This window comes from Lissotriton helveticus, chromosome 6 (assembly GCF_964261635.1).
Source record: "Lissotriton helveticus chromosome 6, aLisHel1.1, whole genome shotgun sequence".
Classification (NCBI taxonomy): Eukaryota; Metazoa; Chordata; class Amphibia; order Caudata; family Salamandridae; genus Lissotriton; species Lissotriton helveticus.
Genome location: NC_136067.1, coordinates 1,384,169,202 through 1,384,195,551, shown reverse-complemented (window position 1 = coordinate 1,384,195,551; position 26,350 = coordinate 1,384,169,202). Strand labels below are relative to the sequence as shown.

Genomic DNA, 26,350 nt, shown 5'->3' with positions numbered 1-26,350 from the left:
ACGCAATGTAGCGTCTATTTACAAAATTTTTTGCCACGCTATTGCTGACCAGTGGGATGAGGAGCAAATTTTACAGAGACAGAGCTGTTTCCAGATACGACATTTGCAATGGTAGAGTGGACTCGTGGCGAAAGAACCCAAGAAGGAGGTGCTATATTTAAAATGATGTTACGAGGCTAGCGGACCGAAAAATGAACATTTAAAGATTAATTCAGAAGCAAGAAACACTTTGGCGGCGGTTGCAACGTAAGTAGAGCATGCGGCTCGAAAACGTACCTTAGCAACCTACTGAAGTTCCAAGGATCCTCTCCATGTTCGAAGATCTTTGCTTCTGCGTCTTGTAATGTTGTGACGTATGACGCTGACTACATTGTCAAGGGACGATTTTCATCAAGGAGTAAGCGAAAGTGACAAAATACGTACAGCGTTCCATGCCTCGTTTTCATCTGGCGGCCACCTTAGGGTGTTTGAACACCGCACATCAGACATCGGGAGTTGGGACAGGTTTGAGGTTTAAGGAAAATTTACCGGTTGAAGAGGTAATAACTGACTGAGTTTCAAGATTATTTCGGAACATCGGCGCAACTTTAAAAAAAGGTATTTCGACATCGCAAAGACTTGGAACATTTATTTCGACATAGTAAATGACTTTCAAATATTTTTCATTGTAGGTCTTTGCATACAGCCTTGTTGTGACTTCTGCCATATTATTATTATTATTCTTTTCTTTAAGTCTCCACTAGTTTTGTGCAGCTAAGATTTGTTGTGTCTTCAGGAATAAGTGCACCTACTTTACAAAGGTCATTGGTGTAAAAAAAAGGAAAATGACACAACAAGTGAATGTCACTCTTCCGCCCCCATTTTTAAGTGAACCAGGTAACCCAGCCATACCATGGGAGGACTGGTTCATTATGTTTGATAATTATCTAGAAGCACTTGATGGTCAGGAATTTCCAGAGAAGAGTAAGAAAGCAATATTATTAAGTACTATAGGTAAAGAAGGACAGCGTGTTTTTAGATTCTTACCTATAGCTCTTCAAGCAAATGGGCAAGTTATGCCTGATGAATATAAAGAGGCAATCTCAAGGTTGGAGGTTAGGTTTGCCAAGGAAGAAAATCTTGTCATTGAATCGCTATAAATTTTATACGCAGAAACAGAAAAGCGAAGAAACAATTGATGATTTTGTTGCTCGCCTAAGGGAATTATACATCAAGTGTAAGTTTAGGGCAATGAGTGATGAACTCATAAGAGACCAGTTGATTGTTCAGTGCAACAATCGTAAAATTCAACTCAAGAAAGATTGTGGGCAGCGAAAAACCTCACATTGAAAACGGCTATAGATTTGGCTAAAGTGATCGAGGAATACTAGAAATGTATTAAAGTTATTGAATTCCAAAAGAAGAACAATTCAATACAGGAGGTTACTGAAGTTTCAGAGAAACAATATTCTGCAGAAGGTGGAAACTGCAGTGATGATTCTGTGGCTGTTGTTAAAAACAAATTCAAAAAGAACATGAGTAAATCTGTTCCTAGTAACAAGTTCTGTACAGCACTCATCTGAAGCAAGATTCTGTTTTGCAGCCAATAAGGAATGTCTCAAATGTGGACGGATTGGACATTTTTCTAAAATGTGCAAAACAAAGCCCAGACAGAAAGTCGCTGTTGTGGAGGAATATGATGATAGCTGCAGACTTGAGAAAAACAGACTTTTGGTTGTAAATGATGTTGACTTTGTAAATGAAGATGACAGAAGACAGAACAGACCCAGGGCAGACTTTAAGATTGATGGGCGAGAGGTGTCGTTGATGGTGGACACTGGGTCGAGATACACTATTATTCCTAATACAACGTTCAAAATGTTGTGGAGTGGTAAAATATTACTTGAAAGTGACATTTCTCCCAGGAGCTTCCAAGGGGAAAAAATTGACATTTTAGGCCATTTTGTATCTGAAATAGTTTTCAAGAATAGATTCACTACTGGGAAAATGTATGTTTCAGTTGAGGGACCCCCGATTTTAGGGTGAGTTCACCAGTATGATTTATACATTATAATTAATCCTAGGGCTCCAGATCAGATCATGGTCCTGGAGGATGACTCTATTGACACAATTTTGGGTGAATTTCCCTGTTTTTAGGAATGAATTGGGGGATTTAAAGGGTTATGCTCATCTCATAAAGGTCAAAAGAAATTCTCTACCTGTACAACACAAATTGAGGAGGATACCACTTTCAATTAGAGATGAAGTTAAGAAATTGTTGGATGAGATGCTTCAAAGTGGTGTTATTGAGCCAGTGGAGGCATCCTCATGGGTGTCTCCATTGGTGATTTCCATGAAATCGGATGGCAAGTTGAGGTTCTGTGTCAATTTAAGATCTCTGAATAAATGCGTTATCGCTGACACATTTCCTTTACCTAATATTGGTGAGCTGAACTCAACTCTTGATGGTGCTAAGTTCTTTTCGAAGTTGGACATCAAGAGTGCAAACCACCAAATTAAGTTGCATGAAAGCTGCAAGAACCTCACTGCTTTCATCACCACTGAAGGGATTTTTCAGTTTACGCGTCTTCCATTTGGGTTAATATCAGCGGCAAATGTTTTCCAATGCATGTTCACTGAAATTTTTAAAGGCATTCAGAAGGTAGTCTATTTCCAGGACGACATTCTTGTGTTTGGCGATTCAGTGGCTGACCATACCTGTGTGCTTAAACAAGTTCTGCATAGGAAAACGGACACAGGCCTTACTTTGTGCAGGGAGAAGTGTTCGTTTCTAGCACAACATGTCGAGTATCTTGGACATGAGATTTTAGCCGCTGGCATCAAACCAAGGAAAAATTTGTTAGAAGCAATACATTCTGCCCCATGTCCGGTTGATAAGAAACAACTTAGATCGTTCATGGGGCTAGTAGAGTATTACTCTAAATTCGTTAGGGATTTTTCAGGGAAAACTACAGCTTTAAGAGTTCTCATGAAGAAAGGTACAAAATTTGACTAGGGGGCCGAACAAAATTCAAGTTTCAGTCAAATTAAAAAGGAAATTTGTGAGACAAATGTTCTAGCGCCTTTTGATACAAAGTGCACATCCATATTGATGGTAGATGCCAGTGCTACAGGACTGGGTGCTGTACTTTTGCAAAAACATTCGGACGGTGAGCGTCCAATTGCTTTTACCTCACGCTCTTTGTCTTCTTCTGAACTGAATTATTCAGTTATGGAGAAGGAGGCATTGGCAGCTGTTTGGGGCACACAATATTTCCGAACATACTTTTGGGGTACCAAGTTTATTCTTAAGACTGATCATAAGCCTTTGATTCGTATTCTTTCTATAGGTGGTGCGGATAAGGGTTCACCAAGATTGGCTAGGTTGGCAGCTAGGTTACAAGATTATCACTTTGAGGTTGTGCATGTTCAGGGTTGGCGCAACTTTCAAGCTGACTGCTTATCTAGGCTTTCAATTAATAATGACAATGCATTGGATGACTCTTGTCGTTTAAATATTGATAACGAGAGTGTGGCTTGGATTCATGATGTATTGTCAGTTAGTAAGGGGTCTTTCTCGGAGGAGGAATGGATTGAGGCGATGCAAAATGATCACATTTTGAAAGAGGTCATTCAAATGGTCAAACAGGGGTCTAGGAGGGAAAGTTGTTTGAATGTTTCTGTGAGACCTTTTCTCAAAGTTCTTGATGAGTTGTCAACTTGTGGCGACAGTATTCTTTTACGTAATGATAAAGTTATACCACCTTCTGAATTAAGGAACAAATTATTCGCTTTAGCACATGAAGGACATCTGGGACAGACTCTTACACAACAGAGGTAAAAAGCAAATACTTTTTCGTGGCCTGGGATTGATTCACAGGTTGTTAGATTGGTTGAGGACTGCACGACCTGTAGAGAGGTTGAAAAAAGATTAAAAGTTGCCGTTGGTTCCTCTGTTGGGAAGTAGGATTCTCCAAACATTCCTTGGCACACAATTTGTTTAGATTTCATAGGGCAATGGAAGAATTAGTTGGGAGTCAACGTTTTGCTATTGTTTGTGTGGATGCTTTCAGCAAGTGGTTGTGTGTAGAATTTGTAAAGGACATCACAACTGACAGTACTATCAAGTTATTGAAATCGGTTTTCCAAGAAGAGGGTTTTCCTAGTATCATCATCACGGATAATGGGACACAGTTGGTATCTCAGAGCATGCATACATTTTTAAGTGAGTCTGGAGTGTCACATCATCGTACCTCCCTCTTTAACCCACAGGGTAACGGTCTCTGTGAGAGAATCAATAGACTCATGAAAGGGACAATTCAATTAGCTCAATTCAGAGGTGAATCTGTTTCTGAGCTTGTTAGAGACATGGTTTTTGCATACCGTACCACTGTCCATCCTGAGAAAGCAAAATCACCTTTTGAGATAATGAGGGGTAGGGTTCCAAGTTCTAAACTTACTCCTTTTTGGTTGAAAGATTTATTTGTTAATGATGTTCCTTTAGGTTCTAAAAAAAACATTTCTAAAGGTGATTATGTGAAAGTAAAATCTGGGAGAATAACGAGAGGTCTTTCAAAATTTAGGGGACCCTTTAAGGTAAATGAAGTTTTTCCACACTATGCTGTACTTTCGAATGGAGAAAAATTGAATATCAGGAGAGTTGCTTTGTATCAGAAAAATGCATCGTTTTCTCCTGATAATGCTTTGAAGGATTCTTTTGATATGTTTTCTGACAGGGGGAATAATGGTTATATGTTATCTTCTTCAGAACACCCTGTTTCATTTTAATCTCCTGTTGACAGGAATTGTAATGGTGGTGGTGATACGTCTGATTCTGGTTCCTCGAGTGTTCCAAGTGTTTCCACTGATACTTCTTGCACTCAAAATTCTTCTTTTGATGCTAATACTAGAATTACAAGGTACCGTAAACCACCAGCATATCTCAATGACTATTGTTGTGATTAATTTCTTTGCTTTTGTTTTTCCTTGCACTTATTGTCTTTGTTTTTGTAAAGAAGGAAGATGTGATGTAAATATGTTTGCTTATTTTCATGTTTGACCCTTTTCTCCCTATGTACTTCTTGTGTTCCAGAATGGAGTCAGTTCTAACTCTACGCTCGGTGTTCTGCATGAGTCAGTTTGAGTTGGTCAGCAGACGCTAGAGTTGCACTCTACTGTTCTCCTTCAATAAACTACTTGTGAGTTAATATGCAATGTAGCATCTATTTACGACAAGGAGCTGCCGTCCGGTGGCCATCTTGCCATATGTATCATTCCTAATTGCGATTGCAAACGCTGAAATTTGCAGAATCTCGGCATTTACGATCGCAATTAGGCTTAATGGTATGTATGAAAGCAAAACTGCCTCGCAAAATAAGGAATCGCAACATTTGTGATTCCTTATTTTGCCATTGCATTTAAGGAATCTCAAATTGCTATTCCTTAACTGCAATATAAGAAGCACAGAAAAAGTGCAATTTGGCCCTAAGGAATCGCAAATTACCACCAACTTCAAGTTTGTGGTAATTTGCAATTTCTTTTAAAAATTCATTTTTTGCATTTTTCAAAGTGCCATGTGGCGCACATACATGCCCTTAGGGCATGTATGTGTGCCACATGTGCACACATGCACATTTTAGGGGTGCAACAGTGTGTCCTTTTGACATCCTGGCACCCTTGAAATTGCATTCTCAATTTGCGATACTCTAATTGCGAATCACAAATTGAGAATGTCTTCCCATTCCTTCCTATGGGCCTCAAGGCCCATAGGAATGAATGGGGAGGTATTCCTTAATTGCGAATTGCAATTTACGATTCGCAAGTAAGAATATGTTGGATTCAGAAAATTATTTGAAAATTCTACATACATAGCATTTTGCGATTCTCAAATAGCGATTCTCTAAAAATCGTTTTTGAGAATCGCAAAACCTAAGTTTCATACATATGGCCATTAGAGAACACAGGTATTACAGTGGAAGATTGGATGATAGCGGGCTGCTTTCTAAGCTGAAGAGGCCGAGGGAAGTAGGCTCAGCCCACCCACCACCAGGGCCGGACTGGGAATCAAAACCGGCCTTGGCAGATTGCTCGGGCGCCCCCACCCCCCGGGGAGCCGCCGAGCTCTTTGCCGGGGCCGGTTTATGGCCTATTTTGTTACAGGGCCGATTTTGCAGCTATGCTGCAAAAACGGCCCTGTAACAAAATCGGCCCCCAGGGGCCCAAAACCGGCCCCCACCCGTGCCCCGCACCAGGGGATTGCCCGGTGCCCGCTATGGCCAGTCCGGGCCTGCCCACCACTGAGGGGACAGAAGACATTTTCTTTTGGCACGGACATGATGTGCTGGTGCAGAAAAAATACGCCAAGGCACTGCGGTAGACCTCAAAGTTTAGAAATAATTCATGTGTTTCTGTTCAAAATACCCTACACAACTTGTGGGTTTGCAGAGAACATATTTGAAAAAAATGTATCATAAAAAGAATCGTATTTTGAGCAGTCAACATCCCAATTCCATTCCTCCCCTCCGAACCCTAGAGAAGGTCAGGCTAGCTGGCATGATCACTAGGGGCTATGTGGGGTTAGTCCTAAAACATTTTCCAGAGCTACTTTTAGCTCACGGCCGAGCCCTGCTCACGGTGAAATATAACATTACACAAAGTATGTGGTCTCGGATAGTACGCTCGAGCCCACGGCAGTATGCAAGAGCTAGGAGGCGGCCTCTTGCGCATGCGCAATTCCTGGATCAGTCCTAAAACACTTTTCATTACACTCTGTAAAGCATATTGGAACACAACTCTGAAAAAGCGAATATGTAAAAAATAAATAAATTAATACTAGTATTTACTTAATGAAACTTTTGTTCACCTGCCAAAATAAAAAGATGCATCTGTAGTTTATTATTTGAAACAACCACAAAATTGATGTCCCAAACCAGTCTTCCAAACCATGCCATCGCTGTTTATTTCTGAAAAATATGGTTGAAAATAAATCATTAAGTCACCACCATGCGACCTAACAGTACGTTATTAACTCTGGGATTTGGTGGTGTTATTTTATTTTATTATTGTCTTACAGAGAATCATTTCACAAGTGTATAACAAAACCCTAACAAGAAAATGTTTTAATAAAACTTATGATAGTGTGAGGGCTTAATTAGGAAAATACATCAGAATGGATCTAGTTGGAATCCACATACCAAAAGGAACACTTTGCTGTCCGGCTTGACTTTGTGTTTCTCCATGTATTTCATGAGGCTGCTATTAGCATATCTGAAAAACACAGAATGAACACATTTCATCAAAAAGAGTTAACTGTAATTGATACAATAAAGGTAAGGAACAATTCTATCAACTAACACAAACTATCAATTGAGTTTCAGAAGCCTCTAAATTACCTGCAAATGTATTTAAGCAAAAACCCTAAACACCTAATAAATATACAAATACTATGCTACTCCTTCTTAGCCAATTGAAATCTACCCTAAATCCCCAGAACACACTGCAAGTAAAAAGGCAGGCACAGTAGTGCTCTTCTGGAACACAGTATGTGTTCTAGAAGAGCACTCCTGGAACTCCCCCCTTCCCTACATGTGAGCTTAGGCAGACCCACAGGCCTTCAGTAAGCAAATGAAAATACACTACTTCTATCATACATGCCAACCCTCCAGATTCAGATGGGACACTACTGATTTCAAGGCTAGTCTCCCGCATCCCGATTCCTGCATGCAGAAACCCGATACCTTGATAGGTGTCTGCCGACAGGGATGGGTCTTGTGTGACTCGGAGTATCCACTGCCAGTAACTTGGTCCCGCAGGCCAGTGCATAACATTTTTGTTACGCTCTCTCTGCCTACTATAGTGCTTTCTCCATGCTCCTAACAGGCCATACAAATATATATTGTTGCTTTTCTGATATCCAGGCTTACAGCAGCACACTTGCAAGTCCCATACATGACAAGTGAGCCGATTAAGGCCTCGCCCTCAATAGAAGTCAGTGGGAGAAATACATTCTCCCAATTATTATTTTTAAAATCTCCCGCTTTCCTCTTCTAAAATGTTGGCATGTATGTTCTGTCTTTGGTAAACCCCGGCTTGCTTACCAAAAAAACCGAAAAAAACAAGCATTGGCATAGCCAATAGGTCTCGCTTTTGGGACCTTATAAGTATTTAGTTATGCAGCACAAAATCCTTGGTGCAGGAGGAGCCAAGATGGCGATCGGAATGGAAGCTTAGGCTCCCGGCTCCGCAAGCCTCCGAGCCCCGCGCGGAAATCCTGGTCATGATCCTGTGATTGCGCTGCAGCGGGGTGACGGTGAATGCGCGCAGACATCGCTCGCGCGATCCCGAAGTCTCTGCCAGCCTTCTAGCCGGAGAAATCCACAAAGTAAATTGGCGGCCTTAACGACCCTGGAACCGGGACCTCGACCGCGAAACATGGCCGGGTGCTGACTCATGAACAGCGGACAGATGGGCCTGGGCGGAGTCGGTCCTCCGAGACGCAGTAGCTACTGAGAATTTTTTTTTTGCAGGAGCTCTGATTGTCACACGACGCGGCCGGAGTGCATCCTCGAGGTGAGGGCTCAGTGGATATACTGTCTAACTGCGGAGCGCTGAAGGTGAGCTGTGTCGGCTCTGTCTTCTATTCCGCCCGGTTTTCGCGGGCCGCTCCCGAATTTGCCGCTAGCGCCGAATCGGAGAGAGGATGGCCATTACCAGAGGCCGCTCCTTGGACGTGTGCTTTGAAGCCCCCCGTGATTTGGATTGTGGGCTATCCGAGCCGGACTCGTCCCTGCCCTACCTTCATTCTCCCTACGAGGTGGAAACGCCTGATGGCTGCCTGAACGAGATGAAGTACAATATCCTGTCTACAGAAGTGCTGCGTGATGGGGAGTGCGAGTTACCGAGTAGCGCTGTGGTATGGGAAATACAGCCTACGCCATCTTGCGGTGACATTCTTGCTGCTCTTGGTGACTTACAGTCCGTTTGGGAAGACGGTTCCCGAGCGTTGGGAAGAAAGCTTGATGATATTGCACTCACACTGGGGCGATTGCGGTCGGATGGCTCCCAGGTGCGCGAGGATTTGTCCCTAACTGTCTTTGAGGGGGGTACTGTGGTTGCCCATGGGTGCGGAGGGGAACGGATGATCCCGGACTGTGTTGGTACCTGTGGACAGATGTCCGTATGCCTCTACTATACTGAAGGGTTCCTTTCTCAGCAGAGGACGGTGGCCTCGTCCATTGTATCGCCACTAATGGCCCGGACATTGTTTCAACAACTGTTGGCTCCTGTGACTGCTTCTTCTTTCCTCGCTCTTGTACCCTTGCTATGGAATACGTATCACGGGACGGAACTGGGGGTGATGGTTGTAAGTGAAGATGACTCTGTCGGTGGTCAGCGACGTCCATTTTGTATTTGCATGCTGCTTTTCGATCTTGCGTGGACATTTTGCTCTCCTGTTTCGGCTGAGACGGGATTTACTCGGCGGGCATGCCTCGGTGGACTTACAAGAACAGGCCAAGGCTAAGTGGTTCTCTTTAAAGGTTGACGTCTGTTTGGCTGGCGGGGGAGCGGGTTGCGTGTTCTTATGACACACCTAGTTGCGTAGTATGTGATAATTCTCTCCATTTCTTATCGTATTGATTGATTACTGTTGTTGCTTGTTGCTCTTGGGGTGGAGAATAACTTCGTGGAAGGGGAGACCGGGAGCCTGTATGGCTGGCCCTTCTCCGGTTTTATATAACCTTTTCTTTCTCTTCTTCTCTTTTCTGTATCTATATTTCGGGTACTCGTTTACTGGGCGACAGGCACACTGCTAAGGGGGGTAGGCCGTAGCCTCTGCATGCGTGCAGGGTGGGGAGTTGGGGGAAGAGGGTTTTTTGTTTTGTCCTTCTTAGTTTCTATGGGCCCTTATTTCTTCTCTCTTCTTTTCTTAGTCCTTCTTCTCTTTTCCTTTCTTATTTTGGGTCAGCATGGAGGCTAGGTGTAGCACCACTTGCCGTTTTTTGTTTTCTGTGTTACCGCTCACATTATTTAGGTAGTTCCACGTTTATGGGGTGGGTGATGACTGGTACGAAATGTGAATATATGCTCCTTTATACTGATCAGTGTATTTTTGTGCCGCTTCTCCGATTATGATTCTCCGCTTTGTTGACATCCTGCTGTGTGCATTGCCCACTCTGTGCCTTCGGTGGATTGTATGGCATCTGATCCTTCTTATTTTATTTCTTAAAAATGAACCTTACTTAATCCTGTACTCGGTGGTCGCATTCAACGTAAGTGATATTTGGAATATTTGCGGTTTTTCGTATTTGGGGACTGCTGAACTGTCTTATGGTTGCCCTACGTGCTACACACTGATTTCGAGGCCGGCCAGATTGGTTGTAGGCCCGTAACTGTATGCTACTGTTGCACAATAAAGGTTTTTAAAAAAAAAAATCCTTGGTGCAACAACATTAACTGTTGCATGGCTAAACACTTATAAGGTCCCATAGGCGAGACCTATTGGCTATGCCAATGCTTGTTTTTAACTTTTAGCCACGCTTCTGTACACCAAGCACTTTTATGGAGTGCTGCAACTTAAGAGCTCTGAAAAGTACGACTTTCAAAAGTGAGAAAACTGACACTTACCTCTCAATTAAGAAGGCGACTGTGTGGCCAAATGCAGGGCCTAGCATTATACAAACTGGCATTTTCCTACTACATCAGTACAACGTATAAATATAACCCTGGTGCATAATCGCATCTTCAGTCTTGTGCCCCCCCTGAGGTAGGAGCGCTTTGCGTGCTCAAACTAGGTTGGCTTGAACCATTGCAAAGAAGGTGAAAAATATGTACTGGGCGAACGAGATGATTGGAAAATTGATGTAAGCAAGATTTTTGTGCTTGCAATAGCTGTGGAACGTTAGCAAATGGTACTGTGCACAATACTATATTTTCACTTAAATGTGTGTTTACACATGTAACATGGGTCAGTTCAATATATTCTGTGTTTTAGACTGTGAAGGCGGTGTGGTGGTGAAGAGGTCGATTAAGGTTAGGGCCAACCACAACACAATTTGTTGTTTAATGTAAACAAACAATCTTGAGAAATGAAGACCAAAACAAAGACAAATTGAAAGAGCAAGGCCTTTTTTTATTTTATTTTTAGAGTGAATCAAAAGGTATGCGTTTTTTTGTTTTAATGTTCCTGGTAACAACGAAAAATAGACTCCCATTACAATGGACATTGCTCAACACGCAAGTTCAAATAATTGGCAAAATGAATAACGCACCAAGACTGTTCTTGGGGTATCCTGTTAATTTTTTTTATAGTGAGCAGAAACACAGGTTCAAATAGGCCAGTATCTTTCTCAAATGTAGCTGACAACGTGGGGTCATGTGCTCTAGTGTTAACCTTCGCAAAGCTGGACTGGTCATCTGCCAGTTGCTTCTTACTGTATTTGGCTGTTAATCTGGTACTCATGAGGTGTGATCTTTGATTAGATAGTGTAAAACCACTGAAGGTGCATGGTTTCTGGAAAAGCGATAAATGGCCAAATGAGAACACCAGAAAGACTTTATTACAAGGGGAAAAGGAGCCCCGAAAGTCAAATGTCATTTTTCCTGTGGTTCTAAAATCATTGCATAATAAGGAAAGCCGCGAAAATGCATTGCGCTTCTTTTGGAAAAAATATGGCTACCTAAGCATTGGTGTAGCAGGACTGTTTTACGTAGCTTTTGTTTACAGTCTGGCTGCAAAATTAGGAATCACTTGTAGTGCAGACAATAAGGAACATAACTGGAAAGCAGATACCCTCTAGTGTCAGGAGAGGAATACCCCGTCGGTTTGGTCTCCCCCTACTCAGAGGGCAGCTTACAAATACAGCTACAAGCTTACTAGATGCTCTCCCACGTCGGTTTGGTCTCACCCAACGGGGCTTATGCGAAGGGGGAGATCATCCCGATGGGGAGATTAAAACGACTGATCACCTTCCATGCTAGGCATATAACAAATCAAAATCGTGCTGACAGAGTAAAACTACAAATTACATGGGGACAGCAAATGTTGAGTGAGAGAGGCTGTTCACTTCCACTGCAGGCCAAAAACTGAGGCGATACTACAACAAGTGCGAGGAGGGAGTGGGAGGGGGGAGTGGGGGTGGGCACAGTGGTGCGGCCGCAGTTGTAACAAGCATTGGAAATGCAATAGGGCTCGCATTAGGAAAGTTTGAGCTATTGGTCTTATAATTGTTTTTTTTATTTATGTGTTATTTTTTCAAATAGTTAAATTAATAGCTTTGTCATTTACAATGCCAATAGTTATAACTTTCGCAAATGTGACACCTATAGCATTTGTAATGCAACATGTTTTGTATTTACGTGACTTATATGTATTGATATTACAAATAACAATGCTTTACATTTTTTTAAGTAACACTTAAATAATTTATTTAATTTGTAATGGCAATAGCTTACATTTTTGTAAATAACTTTTGTGAAGATTATGTTCATTGTATTTTATTGTGACGAAAATCCAAGAACAGAAGTGAAATATTAACATCTTTTTGTGATTTGTAATAAAGCGTGAAAGCTTGAAAACAGCTTGAAACATTAAAAGAACATATTTGAACCAGTGATGCTATGGTGGTGCTGAGTGGTGCTGTGGTGGTGCTGAGTGGTGCTGTGGTGGTGCTGAGTGGTGCTTTGGTGGTGCTGTGGTGGTGCTGAGTGGTACTGTGGTGGTGCTGAGTGGTGCTGTGGTGGTGCTGAGTGATAATGTGGTGGTGCTGAGAGGTGCTGTGGTGGTGCTGAGTGATGCTGTTGTTGCGCTGAGTGATGCTGTGGTTGCCCTGAGTGATGCTGTGGTTGTGCTGAGTGATGCTATGGTGATGCAATAGATAGAGTGAGTGCGATAGATAGATAGAGGGAAGGTGATAGATAGAGGGAGGGCGATAGAGGGAGGGCGATAGAGGGAGAGCGATAGAGGGAGGGCGATAAAGGGAGGGCGATAGAGGTAGGTAGGGCGATAGAGTGATGGAGGGGGTAGAGTGATGGAGGGCGGTAGAGTGATGGAGGGCGATAGAGTGAGGGAGGGCGATAGAGTGAGGGAGGGCGATAGAGTGAGGGAGGGCGATAGAGTGAGTGAGGGTGGTAGAGTGATGGAGGGCGGTAGAGTGATGGAGGGCGATAGAGTGAGGGAGGGCGATAGAGTGAGGGGGGGCGATAGAGTGAGTGAGGGCGGTAGAGTGAGTGAGGGCGGTAGAGTGGTAGAGGAAGGGCCGTAGAGTTGTAGAGTGAGGGCGGTAGAGAGAGGGCAGTAGAGTGAGGGAGGTAGAGAGAGGGCGTGAGAGCGGTAGAGTGAGTGCGGTAGAGTGAAGGCGGTAGAGTGGTAGAGTGAGGGCGGTAGAGTGAGGGTGGTAGAGTAGTAGAGTGAGGGGGTAGAGTGAGACGAACCAGGTTCTATTATTACAACAAACTGTATGTTTATTAAGTTCTCGCGTATTTACTTCATTACTGTTTCTCCAGAGAGGTAGGTTTCTTCCACTCAAGTGCAGTAATCTGAAATTGGCATTTATGCAACTGTGACAGTCCCAAACTACAGCGAAGTATGTCTAGCAAGTGACATTGACACTCCTCAATAGCCCCAAACAGCCAAGATGTGGGCCATTGATTAAATCGCAGAGATTGTGAACTATTTGGACAAGAGCTGAAGAGCAGGATGACTAGATCCTTCCCGATAAGTAACTTATTTTTAGACATCTGTTCATACCACCTCTACTGTAAATAGCATGTGTGGGTTACTATCACCTCATTTAAAGGCAAGTGAGATTTAGCGACCTCTAAAACGTGAAAGGCTAAGTAGACCTTGCAGGGAATCTAACTTTTATCTGCAGATCACACAATCTCGCCGTCAGTGAGGTGACGTCACAGGAAACAAATTACGGACGGGGAGGGGAGGTTGGAAACATCAAAGATGAAGGTGCGCGAAATAAATGTAGGAAAGAGGGGCAGTATAAGAGATAAAAGAAGATAATAGGCTTTGTCAGCGATGGCGGTTGCACAGGGGGGAGTTGGAGGTAAGACAGGGAAAGGGCAGGATGAGAGGCAGGCCAGAGGAAGAAACACAGAGGGTGGGCTGAGACAGATGTGGGAAAGAAGGCGGGGCAGGAAAAGGGAGGGCAGAGGTGGGGCAAGAGGTTGGACAAAATGAGAAGGAGGGACGCGGTGGGGGCAGAGGAGGAGCGAGGGTAGATGAGGGGCGAGAGGGCGGGGCGCTTGGTTAGAAGGAGGGGCGATGGGCGGGGGCAGAAGGAGTGGGTTGGAAGACCAAAGGTGGTACTCAAAACCAGGGAAAGAGAAATCCCAGAGTCACGCACATTTTAAGAATCCTCTGTAATCACATCCCAGAGCCGAGAAGCCAGAAGAAAAGAACAAATATAGAAAGAGCAGAAATAGCCTGAAGAGTCCAGCGTGTTCCAGTGCCAAGCAGGAGTCAGCCCCAGGGCACCCACCGAAAACACAATCGCTCATTGTACCAAAAAGAGCAGCCCTGGCGAAGCGCTGCCTGGGCCTGACAGAACACCCAGGAGAGGAGGGGGGCTCGTGAGAAGGGGGTGGGAGGGACGGGGGGGGCACACGTGCCGGACAGAGGGAATGCGCAGGAGAGAAAGAACAGGGCGAGAGAGTACGCACTGAGTAAACGAAGGGAGAGATCTCTAGGGGATCACAAAATAAGGATGTGAAAGGGACGAAGGTAGAAGCACAGAGAGGGAAGAGCAGAGAACGAAAGAAGAGAAAAGATAAATTAGCTTGCGAAGACAGAATGAAAGGCAAGGGCAACTAAACAGTTAGAATAAAAGGAGACACGGCCTGGCGGCCGTGAAACTGAAAGTACGGCCGGCCGTGAATAATTAGGGGGCGGGACGGGGGGCACACGTGCCGGACAGAGGGAATGCGCAGGAGAGAAAGAACAGGGCGAGAGAGGACGCACTGAGTAAACGAAGGGAGAGATCTCTAGGGGATCACAAAATAAGGATGTGAAAGGGACAAAGGTAGAAGCACAGAGAGGGAAGAGCAGAGAACGAAAGAAGAGAAAAGATAAATTAGCTTGCGAAGACAGAATGAAAGGCAAGGGCAACTAAACAGTTAAAATAAAAGGAGACACGGCCTGGCGGCCGTGAAACTGAAAGTACGGCCGGCCGGCCGTGAATAATTAGGGGAGGAGAAATGGCTGAGTCAGAGCGCATGCTGGGGGGAATGAAAGGCTTTAATGCAGCAGGGGACGGAGCGGGAAGAGCTGCTGGCGGCACCAAGCTGGGGAACAGATGGCTGGCTTTGATGTGCAAGTGCTTTTTAGGTCAATGCGCTTGCGCATTGACCTAAAAAGCGCACGGGCACAGCATCAAATCGCCAGTTTGGTAAGCTCTGGATAAGCCCCTATATTTCTCGCCAGCTATGCGCAAGCGCATCAGCAGGCGAGCCCTAAAAAGCAGGGAGAGGGTGAGATTGAGAAAGGGAAAGATAGGGATCAAAGGAGAACAAGCGCGCGCAGAAGCTGAAGAGGATGGAGTGGGAGGGGGTAGGGGAGGGGATTCACGCACTGGAGAAAGCCAGATGGCAGGGCAGCTGTACACGTTGCGCGCTCTTGTGCCTGTAACAGCAAGCTGGTGGCCGGCAAAGGTAGCACTTTGAAAAGCCCCTTACTAAGAGTCGAGCCGAGCAAGCAGCGCATGGGCTGCTCTAGGCTCGATCTAAAAATATGCTGTTGCTTTTAGCCATTAACTCACATAACATCAAAGAATGCTATTGAGCCACAGGTATAGATAGACACGAAACACATCGGGCTCGATTTGGAGTGCCCTTGTGGGTATTTCTATAGGTATCACACCAGGAAAAATCCAGTACTCCGAGGTTTCGAATTTATCAGCTGCAGTAAGTAGCTATCACAAGTTTTCCCCTCATAATGGGACATAACATTAAAGCGTAGGTGCCAGTGCTTAATTTTAGTGGGTGGTTTCTGAGGCTCAGCACCAGCACCTAATTGCGACACCGGGACTTATGACAGTTTGCGACATGGTTGCCCAGTCTGGCTAATTTAGGTATTGGCACAACAGCTGGGTGTGATGGTTAGTAGCAGTGTTTGTACTGTCATTGCCAGCTGGCAGGGGCATTGTGTGGTGCAAGCTGCAGTGGCCTCCAGACGAGAGCCCAGCACTTATTGGTTTACAAATTAAGCACTGGTTGGTGCTTTTCGCACCAAAATCCTCATGTCCCGCATTTTGCAGGCCTTTTTACCCTGCTGAATTCTGGCTGGTTGCCCTTCTGAAATTTATCTGAAGGGGGCGCAGAGTTTATCACATCCAGAAATGTCCAAAGGGGTAATTTTCAAACCACTTGTAATTGTGATCCTTGTGCAAATGGTCTTCATGTAGGGATTATAAAATACTGAGGCACTTGTAAACGAGACCTAAGATGCTTGTTTCAACAGAAAAATAAATGGTGGAAGCCTATTGTATACTTGTAACCTTAACTTCCGTCTTCTCAGAACTCCTTCCTCTACACTATTTCATCACTCAGCAAGCCTGAAGATATCCTTGCAGCTCGAGGCTTTCTTAGACACTAGTTGTTTGAGTCAACTCTCACTACTAATATCTTACGCAAGACTATATATTTTCTTGATCTTCTCCACGGAAAGGTAATGAGTGGCAGCCAGGTTTGGTGGCTCAGTGGACTAATGCGTCTCTTGTAGGGGCTGGTGTTTGACCTTATGGTCACATGTTCAAATCCCGGCGGGTCCACTCAGCCTTTCATCCATCTGAGGTCGATAAAATGAGTACCATTGAGTTGGGTAACAATGAACATCTGGTATTCCGCTCCAAGATGCCTAAGGGTGAACGTGCGCTTTACAAATACATGTTATGTTATTAATATTTATTATACAATGATGTCAAGGCTGGCTTAGAAACGAATAGTTGGTGTCATTAATTCACTCGATGAGGAGTAACTTACATGATCCATCGTGAATATTGTTTATGTTTTAGGCTAGTATATTAATCTACCTGCTCTTTTCATTCCCCTAAGCCTGGTGCCTGGAAGGACATCATAGCTGATCTTAACTCAACTTCACTTGAGGCATTGGCCGAGTAACAGTGTCTTGTATACCAACTTACGTTGTTCTTCTGAAATCCTTTTGAAGCGTTGGATATTCGGGCATTTTCCTGATGTCATCCCAATCTTTATCTTCAAAAAGAAAAAAACAGCAAATTGTTGCATAGATTTGCATGAAGGAAGACGAACACTTTGGAGCTTTTTTTTACAAAAAAGATCAATAAGACTTATACACAAAATCACATACAAGACCCCATAATCATGGGAAATAATCATGCACATTATGGAAAGTAACATAATTGGAAGAATCAGCCAGTCCAGGTGAAAATGCATTTACTATAAATAGCACACGCTACAAAGCATTCGAGTCACAACAGGGAGACTGAAAGAAAAAAGGAATAAACAATTAGGGAGGAACCGCAGGCAGCGAATATATAAACATCATAATAGGCTTCTTGGCATTCAGCGCACACGTGCCACGTGGAGTCTGCTAAGTACACATTATTGTACAGTAGGTTCGCCCTCTGATTCTGGCTGTTCCTGCTGCAGTAAATAGTCATGTAGCACCAAGACGCCCATGGGCATTCGCTGCGCTTTTACAAATCCATAATCAAATCAAATCAAATCAAATCATGTAGTAGTTGCCATATAATTTTGGGTCTGGCAGATGGTGGCTGTAATGAAGAATACATTTTTCTGGTAGGGTCACAAAAGGAAAAGTTGGTTATCTATCTCTTAACTGTCGGACAAAACCTGCTGCTCCAATGCACAGCAATTTCTCGCTTCGCCAGCAATAGTGCCAATGTGGTAATCTGTCAACCCCTTCAGGCACATCACGAACATATCCTAACAGTGCCAGGAGCAGTTCGGTAGCTAAAGTGGGCCCCATCATTAATGAGAGCTGTGTGAAAACGTCAGTCCAAAATCCCCCTATATGGGTGCATGTCCATGCAAGGTGCGCAAAAACGGGATCTTCAAGGTGGCGTTTAGGACAGCGAGAAGACCTGGTAGGGTCGGGTTTAACCAGGGAGTGAGGTGTAGTGTAAAGGTGCCTAAGAAATTCAAAATGTATAAGCTTGAGTCTGTGATTGGGAGGAACAAGTTTTGTTTACTGACAGCAGTAGTACCTTATCTGATCCGACAGCGGCCGGAGCAGATCCTGCTCCCAGTGTTCCCAAAGATGCCCGTCCCGACTTGGGAGGAGGGCCAGGCTGGTGTGATAATGCTTGGAAACCAAGGGGCATATTTACATTAACTGGCGCATCCCTGCAAATCAGCAGGGATGCGCCAGTTATTGTGCGCCATGCCTCCGCCATCATGGATGTGCCGCATTTACAATGCGGCGCACCATGGGGCAAAAACGGCACCGATGCGTGACGCATCTGTGCCGTAAAAGTGACGCATCGTTGGAGTTGCGTCGCAAGTGCGACGCAGCTCCAGCAATGCTCTGGGGGCCCTATATAGTTAATGCTGTGTCAATCATTACGCCTGCTTCAAGCAGGCGCAGGGTTTTGACGCAGCATGGGCCTAAAACTGACTGAGTGAAATCTTGTAGATTTCACTCAGCCACTTTTAGGAGGCGTTCCTGCGCCCGAACGCCCCCCCTGCACAGGAACGCCTACATGTGGCGCAGGGCTTTCCAACGTGACGCATCTCCCAGATGCGTCACGTTGTGAGTACCCCCGCACCATGGAGCAGGATTTGCGCCGCCGCTGCGTCTCAAAAGTGACGCAATGGCGGCATAAATGAGGCGCAAGGGGCTTGTAAATCTGCCCCCAAGTGCTCCACATCAGGGTCATCTATCACTACTATCAGTGGGGTGAATTCCGGGGGGCAAGGGGATAAGCTGGGATCGGTGCACGCAATGCACTGTGAATGTGCCGCAGAACGAAATGGTCCATACTGGTGGCCACTGCAAAAAGTACATTATCAACATGGGTAAGTACTTGGCCACTCAAAAGAGACCTCCGAATGTATTCGGTGCATGTCGTGCCAGGGTTCCGATGCAAGAGGCAACCAAGGTTTATCAGCAATTGGTGAGGAGGGAGAGTGTATAGACTCTAAGGAGATATCGCCACACCCAGAAAGTGGAAGAAAGCACCTGGATATTGTTGAAATCCAAAGAGATCCCTTATGGGAGGATGGCGCACAATGGAACCACTGCTTTAGTCGCACTCAGGGCTATCGTAGGGCAGTCGGGCATTGCTGTGGTACCAGTGATGGGCATACTGGCACTGCGCTACTAGATAGTAAAGGTGCAGCTGTAGCACGCCTAACCCCCTGCTCATAGGGGAGCACCAAAGTATTCCCACCCACTTGGGACCTAGGGCCCGCCCAGGTCAATCATAGAAGCAGACTCCGGAGCGTGGCAAAAAAGGCATTGCTGAGGATAATAGGCATATTGAGAAAAATATATAAACGAGAGAGAACCACCATTCTTATAATGGCGACACGACCTGCCATCGACAGTGGGAGGCAAATCCAGACCTCGATCTTTGTCATCAATCTGTCGATTGCTGAGCCACAGTTTAATTGGAAAACTTGCTCCTTACCCCGAAGGACTTGAAAGCCCAAATATTTGACGGAATCCGTGCACCACAGTAGTGGAAGTTCACACGTCACAGGTGACGTTGCTTACATGAGTGGGAATAGTTCTGACTTCTTCCAGTTTATTTGTTAGCCAGACAGGAGTCTGGAACAACAACAAAAATCACACACAATGGGAGCTAAATTATCTGCCACGTGGCAGAGAAAAAGTAAAACATCGTCGGCGTATAGGGACAGGAGCATCGGACCAGTTCAAAATTGCAAGCCACAAAGGAGATTCTTCTCCTGTAAATGCCGAACCAGTGGGTCCATAGTGATTATATCTATGCCAAAGTACACATTGTAAGAGCTGCCCAAAGTATGACAACTGTTTTGTTTTTGTATATGAAAAATTTATTTTCAATAAAATATTTTGAAATAAAAAAAAAATTGTAATGGGGACAATGGACAGTCCTGCCTCGTCCCATGAGCAACAGCGAATGGTGTGGTAATGTAGCCACTGACCAGTGGCGGATCCTGCACTATGGCAGAAAAGCGTCACCCCCGCTAGCCTCAAAACTTGAAAAAATAAACGATAATAAAACAGGTTTAATATTGTTTTATTTTTCAAGTTCTAACCTCGGGGTGGGGCCATCGTGGGGGCAGTCAGGAGAGGAAGTGGTCAGCACTGCTATCAGTGCGCATGTCGGTTTGGCCAGCTGTCTCAGGCCAGCCACACCGACATGCGCACTGAGCTGTCTCCAACCAACCTGTGTTGCTGAGATGGAGACAGCAAAGCACAGGCTCCCAGTCTCTCTGAAAGCACAAATTTACAGTGCTCAGGCCAATCCTGACGCTGCTTTCAAACATGAGAGAGGCGTCAGGATTAGCTGCAGAGGAGCCTGGAAACCTGTGCTGCAGCGAGGACCCGGAGAAGAAGAGCGGTGGGGGCCTGTGTCAGGTAAGTTTTTTTACCTTTATTTTTTTCCAGATTTCGTCTGTTATCCCCCACCCCCGTTTCCCCTCTCCCCGCTTAGGAACTGCAGTTGCACGTTTATGAGCCAGAGCATGGCGATCTCTGATAGATATTCAGTGACATCTCTCCCATCACCTGTTTAGAGGGAAGTGTATAAATGGGCATAATAAGGCAGGAGCTCAGAGAGCACCGTACTGTTATCCGTTGTGTGCGTCCCATCGTTGAGCAGCTGTTCAGAGATGTATCCCCCCCTCTGCAGGCGAAGCAGTCATGCCAGTGTTCGCCCTGGTCGTTTGCCTTTCCCATAGCGGCGGGCCTTAGCGTGTTTCCCCATGTGTGCCACCTCCCGATCAGCCAGCTCCCAAAACTCATCAATGAGGGACGCACGGGTGACGCAATAGTTGCAGGTCATCAGGGCTCCACACGCTGCAACATCTAAGTTGCGCAGCGTAGTTTCAATTCTGGACAAGGCTCCTTGGCTATTGCGTACTACACCTTAGTGTTTTGAGATACAGATCCCATATATATATATATATATTACCTACTGGCGGTCGCCAGTAGGTATATATAGTTAGGATTTTTTCTCTATGGGATTTTTGAAAATTCTATGTCTAATAACTTTGGTGTTTGTGGACGGAATTGGCTGAAATTTTCAGGAAAATGGAACATTTTGTTTCTGAGCAGCCCCTGAAAATTTGGGGGGGTTTCGTCAAGGGGGGGCCAAGAAAAAAGGGGGTCCCAAAACGTGTTTTTAACATTGAGTTTCCCATAGGGCGGTTGGCCTCACTTTTAGCCCGAACGGCTGAATGGATTTGCACGAAACTTGGCAAAATTGTAGGGACTGGTAGCCCGATGTGCCTTTGCTAGGTCTCAATATATGTGCTTCAGTGGATTTTGAGAAATTAACGTTCAAAAAAAGATATATATCTGTAACAGCGGACCGGGCAGCGCTCCGGTTCGCGGACTTTTCGCGGTACGGAGCTTTGTGAAGCGAAGCTGATTGGTTCTCCGGCGTCTGTGAACATTCCAAACAGTCCGTAGCGGCCGCCATCTTGTCTCTCGGTAGGATCGAGAGACAAGAAGAGGCCAAAGCGAAGGGGCAAATGACCATAAGGGGGCATAGTAGATCCTCGCTGACCCCCTAGGTTTGATGTGGAGGTTTTAAAAGGGCCCCGCGGGGCAAAAAAGAATAATAATAATAATAATCGAACGGCTGAATGGATTTGCACGAAACTTGGCAAAATATTAGGGACTGGTAGCCCGATGTGCCTTTGCTAGGTCTCAATATATGTGCTCCATTGGATTTTGAGAAATTAATGTTCACAAAAAGATATATATCTGTAACAGCGCTCCGCTTCGCGTACTTTTCGCGTTACGGAGCTTTGCGAAGCTGATTGGTTCTCCGGCGTCTGTAAACATTCCAAACAGTCCGTAGCGGCCGCCATCTTGTCTCTCGGTAGGATCGAGAGACAAGAGGAGGCCAAAGCGAAGGGGCAAATGACCATAAGGGGGCATAGTAGATCCTTCCTGACCTCTTAGGTTTGATGTACCATTTTGCCAAGTTTGGTGTAATTCCGTTCAGCCATTCAGGCTGTAGACGTATGTAAATGTCCTATGGAAAATTGCATGGGGAAAACACATTTGAAAGTGTTGAAATTTAGAACCAATTAAAATGTTACTTTGGTTTTGTATTTGTGTGTGATGAAAGTTAATTGGTTATGTATATATCTCAAATGAGAGGAAACCACAGCCATTTTGTGATACTACTGTCTGAGGTACATTTGTGAGGAATTTTTGGTGGTGAATTTCTGGTGTTTGATTTACACAGTACTAACACTTCTCCTACTTTTAAAAAGGTGAGTTGTTAATTTGTAAGGGGAACTATGTTGTACACTTGAAGATAATTTGAAAAATGTTTTCTGTTATTTATTTGCAGTCCTTCTGTTATACTAAATACTTGATAAAGTTAGTTTTATATTATGTATTACTAAAAACGATGAATGAAAGTGATTATTTTTTTCTGCAATTTACAGCAAGCAATTTCAAAATAAAATGGCTCACAATGAAGAGACCGTGGCAATTTCTTTTGAATTGTCCACTACATTGATTGAAATTGACAGCACCAATAATGAAATATTGTCACAAGGAGGAGATGACTTGAATGATTCCACTACATTGATTGAAATTGACAGCACCAATAATGAAATATTGTCACAAGGAGGAGATGACTTGAATGATTTTTTTGATCAATCTGTTGATGGCGAATTTATCGAATGTTTGGAGACCATAGAGTTACAAGAATCATCATTGCAGACTTTTAATGAGGAGATTCCAGATGAGATGATTGAAGAGGAAATTTCTGATGAGGACATGTTAGTAGTTCTTTCAAATTTAGAAAATTCAGAAGAATAAATTTATATTTAGAAATCAAAAATTGTTTGAGACATTATTCATTTTTATTTTTAATTTATGAGGTTGTAGCGAAGTGATTGTAGTATAAAATGAGACTTATAGTATAGAGTGCAACATTTTTATGTTACATGGTAAGTTTACTCATATTTACTTCCCTTCTCCCACTATATTATCTCCAATGTGTATTTGACATCTCTTCTTCATCTCCAGCCTCCTTTCTCTCACTGTGTGTCTCTGATGCATCTTATCGCTGCTATTTTGTGTAATTACAGAAGAGAGTAAAATAAAATAGTTCGGAACGTGAAAAGGGGGCAAAGTAGAGTACCCCTCACCCCCTAGGCCTTCTCAGGCGGTCCCAAAAGGATCAGTTTCTGCTTTCCTGAGAGATTATGGTATGAGTTCCATATACCACAATAATTTGCATTACAACATGCAAGATATATATCTCCTATTACCAACTTTTGGAGATATTCGCGCTAAGCGCGAATATCTCCAAAAACTAACACCTGCCCTGAGCAGTTCTTAGCCATGATATCCAATGGGAGGTGGATAACATGGCTAAGAGCATTAGCTCGGTAATGCATGAATAACGCTGAGTTTTCAGCGATATTAATGCATTGCGGTCGTTTTTTATCGCATTTGCGATAAACCTTGATAATAGCAAGGTTTATCTTCGATAATTTCTGACGATGCTTAGCGGTAAAAAATTCGTTGCTAAGCATCGTTAGCGATAAATATCGCTTAACTTTGGTAATATGCACCAACGTCTGTTAACGTTCGATTCGAAGGAAATGAGGAAGTGTTGAAAAACATTGTTTGCGCCATCTTGCCTTTTTTGAAATGCCACACTTTTGTCGTGCACGGCAGCCATTTTAGATGCCTTGACCAGACCCACTCTCTGCACGCTGTCGATTCGTAGCATGGCTCCCCACCCTCGCAAGCATCTTCCCCAGTCACTGGTCACCCCCGCTCTCTGTGTTATGCATGGGCAATAAACCTCTCCCCATCTGCGCTGCTCTTCCCTGAGAATCACACTCTGTGCCCGCCCGACACCTCCCTTTCGCCCTATTCACTACCGCACCCTCTGACACTCCTCTTCCTCTGTATCCGATTGTCCAGGCTATCAGCTAGCCCTGCAGATGTAGTTTATGGCCCCAGCTGTAAAGAATCACCCCTCTTCAAAGGAGTTATAGTAGATCAAGGCCCACACCCGATGAGATCCGTCACACCACACGTGTTCCTACTATCTGAAAACCATCCTGTATTGTGATTGGGGAGGGGACCGAGCCTGAAGCGGAAGATTCCAGGGATGACTCTTTGTACATCAAAGTTTTTACATTTATGTGTCACATTAAAAATATATAGCACTCCAACAAAGTAGTAGGATTATAAAACTTTAATAACTTATAAATATATACAACAAAACAAAAACAGTAAAAACATTTAAACAACGAAGAGACCGTGGCAATTTGTTTTGAATTATCCAATACATTTATTGAAATTGACAGCACCAATAATGAAATATTCTCACAAGGAGGAGATGACTTGAATGATTTTTTTGATCAATCTCTTGATGGCGAATTTATCGAATGTTTGGAGACCATAGAGTTACAAGAATCATCATTGCAGACTTTTCATGAGGAAATTCCTGATGAGGACATGTTACTAGTTCTTTCAAATTATGAAAATTCAGAAGATGTTGCCTGGGGGTGGGTCGTCAGTAGCAGTCTGTTGTGCGAATAGTTCCAAGGCAGCAGAACGCGCTGAAATCTAGATGGCACGAAGGTGATGTCTAGTAAGTTGCCGCCCAGCAAATAACGGCGTGGGGCGCCGCGGGGGTGAGTGAGTCCAGTAGGCACCACAGCTATTCTTACCGGCATTGCAGAATTACTGCTGGGGACAATGCCTGTGCTGTAGCAGGGTCACAGCAGAAACAAAAAGGATTCTGTTGAAGATGTTGTTGGTTTTCAATTTGAAAACAGTTCTGGTGTCAACTGCTATGCTAATGTAGTGGTTAATGTTTTGTTTTCTCTAGAAAATGTAAAAGAGGGGGAGGCAGTCCAAAGTTCTGGTAAAAGGGCAAAGGAAAGGATTGGTGGTTTGAACTATCAGTCAAAAAGGGGAGGGGGTGCAACAATTTTTCCTACCGGGTCACAGTGTGCTTTCACCAGAACTGAGGTTTGCAGGATTCTAGTAATTCAAAGTGAGGCTGGCGCCAGCATGGGAGCGCCGACGTCCCGCGGATACAGTTTCGTCACTCCACGGGCGATCATGGCAGTCATTCCCCATCGGGGGTGTCTGCGGGGGTCGGAGACTCCCGCGGCTCCTCTAGAATCTTCAAGGTCGTGGAGGACTACGGTGGTGGAGTCAACCAGTGACCGGGCCATTTCTTTATGCTGGGCCCGCTCTTGCCAGGTCGATCGCCATTTTGAGAGTTCGGTAGCTACTGGCGATCGCGGGGTCAAATGAGCGGACGGGCTCCACCCTGCCGGGCGAGACGTTGCAGCATCGCCACAGTGGAAGAACCCTTTTCCGGGCGCCTGGAGCGCTGAGGGTGCAGGTGGGAAGCCTCCACTGGGGAGGCGGGAGAGGCCTGTTCGCATCGTCTCTCCCTCCCAGTGCACCTCACGGCGTCTCGCTTGAGATTTGTTATGGCCGGACCAGGCGATGAGGACGAGGGGGGGGGGTCGGAGGCATGTGCAAGACATCCCCCCCAGTGTTGTCAAAGCCATTATTCAAGAAAGAAGAAGTGTCCCGTCCGTCTTCGGGCCGGGCTTCCGGTGGATGTCGGCCGGACGCCCCTTGCTCTGGCCCCATGAACGGGTTCCTTGGTTTATCGGCTGCAGCCGGATCCCATCGGCCCCGGCCGTTGGTGGCCGGACCGGTAGAGAATGTGGCGGGACTACCTGAAACTGTCAAGGGCCACCGCGGCCGGACTGGGAGAGAGAGGGGAGGGTCGAGGACACGGACATTCCCCCCCCTGCAACTCTCCAGCGTTGTCAATCCCCCTGGCCGGGTCCCGCTGGCCTCGGCCGCGGCCTCTCCTCCGGCTACACCCTACGTGATGATCTCCGAGGCGTGGCAGCAGGACCCGCCTTATATGTGTTGCTTCCGGCTGGGCGTAGCCGAAAACCTGTTGCCCTTTGGAAGTTTCTAGAATGGGGCGGATGTCTGCTGACTTCTATCTTTCCCAGTTTGCCGTTATTTGGTCGTAGCAGGCGGTGGGACAGACACGTTTTGGGGCAGTGAGGGGCGATGTTTTCAGGTTTCTTATTACGGGCTTACTTCTAACGTTTCTTGTTTCTAGGACAATAATAGGTTTTATCATTACGTATTGTTATCGTTTCTTTGTTTGTTATTTAATAAAAAGTTCAT

General features: G+C 44.9%; 1 protein-coding gene across 3 annotated transcripts in view; it reads right to left on the bottom strand.

Annotated features, from left to right (window-relative positions):
• The window catches only part of CDK19 (cyclin dependent kinase 19), a 1,513,666-nt gene that overhangs the window by 158,658 nt on the left and 1,328,658 nt on the right, over positions 1 to 26,350 (bottom strand). For all 3 annotated transcript variants that reach the window (XM_078649167.1, XM_078649166.1, XM_078649165.1), the window contains 2 exons: positions 17,124 to 17,193; positions 7,173 to 7,245 (listed from right to left, as the gene is read on the bottom strand). In XM_078649167.1, coding sequence (XP_078505293.1) covers positions 7,173 to 7,245; positions 17,124 to 17,193 — 143 coding nt within the window. The remainder of the gene's footprint in view (positions 1 to 7,172; positions 7,246 to 17,123; positions 17,194 to 26,350) is intronic.